The sequence below is a fragment of the Pygoscelis adeliae genome, unplaced genomic scaffold (assembly GCF_000699105.1).
Source record: "Pygoscelis adeliae isolate BGI_AS28 unplaced genomic scaffold, ASM69910v1 Scaffold97, whole genome shotgun sequence".
Lineage (NCBI taxonomy): Eukaryota > Metazoa > Chordata > Aves > Sphenisciformes > Spheniscidae > Pygoscelis > Pygoscelis adeliae.
Window position 1 is genome coordinate 106,226 of NW_008825152.1, and position 2,708 is coordinate 108,933.

Consider the following 2,708-nt stretch of genomic DNA (forward strand, 5'->3'; position numbering starts at 1 on the left):
GTCTCATCTTCTTCCTCCAGCAACGCATTGTGAGATACACACGTTTGAAAGGCAGAGGCCTGGGAGGAAACATAGGCTGAATAACCAGGGTGAAATCGAGGAGCACAAGACATTTTAATGCCTGAATTTTCAGGGAAATCATGATCTGTCATATGCTAAAGATGGCTTTCCTGTGTTCCCCTGTGGTTTCTGGTTCTTCTTACCCTCTTTTATTCTGATATACTCTCTCCATGGTTGGCAACCTTATTTTTGGGAACAGAAAGGTTCCAGTCTTAGGCCGGTCTTTGAACTGTTGGGCATGTGGAGTGAGCTGCTCTGGGGGCAGGTTACTTGCGTTGGTGGGGTTCTCCAAGGCAGCATCCCGTGTGTCGGACAGTGCTGGCTCTGATAGAGGCATATTGCCTGGCCCATGGGCTTCCTTCTGCAGCCCAGATGAGCGCTGGGCATCTGGCAGGAGGGATGGAGCCATGCTGTCCCTTAGCAGTCTTCTGGAGATAAGCAGACTTTGGAGAGCAGTTGTTAAGCGCCTGAGCTGTCTTTACAAGCAAGACAATAACAGCGAAGGACACGGATGGCTTCATCTTCCTAGCTGTGTTCAAGGCAGTGCGCAGTCCCTGAGGTCCTGCCAATTACTCCCATTTCCATCATTCTGCAGACTAATTGCGACTGTCTCTCTTCTCAGGAACAAGATCACGATGATTGCTGAGCCTCTGGAGAAGGGACTCGCAGAGGACATTGAAAATGAAGTGGTCCAGATAACGTGGAACAGGTATGACTGATCTGGGGAGAGCAGGAATCCATCTAGAATCGAATAATTGGGGAAAAAAGGGAATGCTGGGATCTGCAAGGTGCACAGTATCAGCCAACAGCCTCTGGGCAGGGGTCCTGGGTTCAATATTGCTACCAGCTAGGCCGTGAGCATCCCTGCCCCAGCAAATGAGTTGTTCCAGGTAAAAAGCTGAGGCCTTTTATGCCTGAAGGGAGCAGGGTCATAAATACATTGTGAGTGCAGGTTGGATACTTGTTTCCTAAAGTTTCTTCCCTTCTTTTATCAGAAAGAAGCTGGGTGAATTTTTCCAGACCAAATATGACTGGGATTTGCTGGCTGCCCGTTCCATCTGGGCCTTTGGGCCAGACGCCACTGGTCCAAACATCCTAGTAGATGATACGCTGCCCTCAGAGGTGAGAAACACAGGCAGGGGGGTTATGTTTCAGTGAGACATTTGTCCTGTGGTGCCAAGAGGTGACCGCTCCTTCCAGAACCTGCAGCAAGGTCCTAATGCTGTTGGAGTGCTTGTTGGTTTGCCAGATCTCAGATCTGCTGTACTTCCTCCACCATACTCCTACACTGGCTAGCAAATCACCTGCTGTTTTTCAGGTGTTGCTATTTGGGCCAACGTCCTCAGAATTGACAACTAATCGGCCTGCCTTTCAGGATTCCCAAAATATGGACTCTTTTAATTTATACCTCTAGATGCCAAACTCTGAAGATGATGCTCCTGAGCTGTGAGAGGGGAGGGATGGACGTTGGGGGTATCAGGGGACATTGCTGCTCTTCTAGGAACTGGCTTTTAAACACTGGGGTCTGTCTGTTACTGCCTCGTGATGCAGATTTCGTCTCTGAAGCAGTCTGTCTGTCTGTAGGTGGACAAGTCGCTGCTGGGCTCTGTGAAGGACAGCATTGTGCAGGGATTTCAGTGGGGGACCAGGGAAGGGCCTCTCTGTGATGAATGTAAGTAGGACCTGCGGAGAAGTGGAGCTAGTAAGATCGATTAAATTCTTCCATCTCTAAGCACTCAAGTGATTTTGCTGGTGCAGTCCCTCAGTGGCCAGTTCCCTTCGCATGCCACAGCTGGGGACAGCTCTGGGGATGGGTGACAAGGGAGATAACAGAACCTCCCCCTTTTTCCTGGCTGCAGGTGCCACCCAGGCACTGGCACTTGCCGCCTGCCTACAAACTAGGGCCTGTTAGCTGGCAGCTGGCTCCCCCAGACCTTGGCTCTGCTCCTCATATAGTTCAGGTGCAGACCACTGAGCACCCTGCAAGACAAGCTGCTGAACTGCCTGTCTTGGATATGCAGGGTTAGGACGTGGTCATGCCTTCCCTGCTGGAATTAAATTTAGGAGAACTTCTGGTGGCTCTAGGTCTTTGTCTGGATGTTTGCTATGTGCTCAGGGCCTCTGGGCGTGCACGGTTGGTGCCGGTATGGCAGAGAACATCCCCCTTGAGTCACTTGCTGTCATTTCTGCCCTTCCTCAGTGATCCGCAATGTGAAGTTTAAGATCCTGGATGCAGTGATTGCTCAGGAGCCCTTGCACCGGGGTGGAGGACAGATCATCCCGACGGCCCGGAGAGTGGTGTATTCCGCTTTCCTGATGGTGAGGACTACGCTGTGCATGACAAAGACTGAACCTCACGCTGTGCCGGTTCCTGTGGGCTCCAAGGAGCACGGGTTGCACGTGTGCTGCAGTATCTGCCCCAAGGATGTTGGTTTAAACTGACTCATCCATTAATGTTTCCAGCACCCTTGTGGGCTGCCAGACGGATTTTACAAGCGATCACGTTCCAGTCTGGCTGGGAACTTGTGTGCATCTGCTCTGTCTCCCCTTTTTGCTACTGTTTGGCTTGCTGGGAAGGGTGGGCGTGGGGGAGATGGAAGCATATGACTCATGGCCAGAAGGAGGAAAGCTCCTTCTGGTGTTTGTTC

At 51.4% G+C, this 2,708-nt stretch overlaps 1 protein-coding gene across 1 annotated transcript in view; it reads left to right on the forward strand.

The window, feature by feature from the left end:
* EFTUD2 (elongation factor Tu GTP binding domain containing 2) overlaps positions 1 to 2,708 on the forward strand; it is a 20,822-nt gene that overhangs the window by 14,423 nt on the left and 3,691 nt on the right. The window contains exons 20-23 of the mRNA XM_009328401.1: positions 683 to 769; positions 1,056 to 1,182; positions 1,645 to 1,732; positions 2,261 to 2,379. Coding sequence (XP_009326676.1) covers positions 683 to 769; positions 1,056 to 1,182; positions 1,645 to 1,732; positions 2,261 to 2,379 — 421 coding nt within the window. The remainder of the gene's footprint in view (positions 1 to 682; positions 770 to 1,055; positions 1,183 to 1,644; positions 1,733 to 2,260; positions 2,380 to 2,708) is intronic.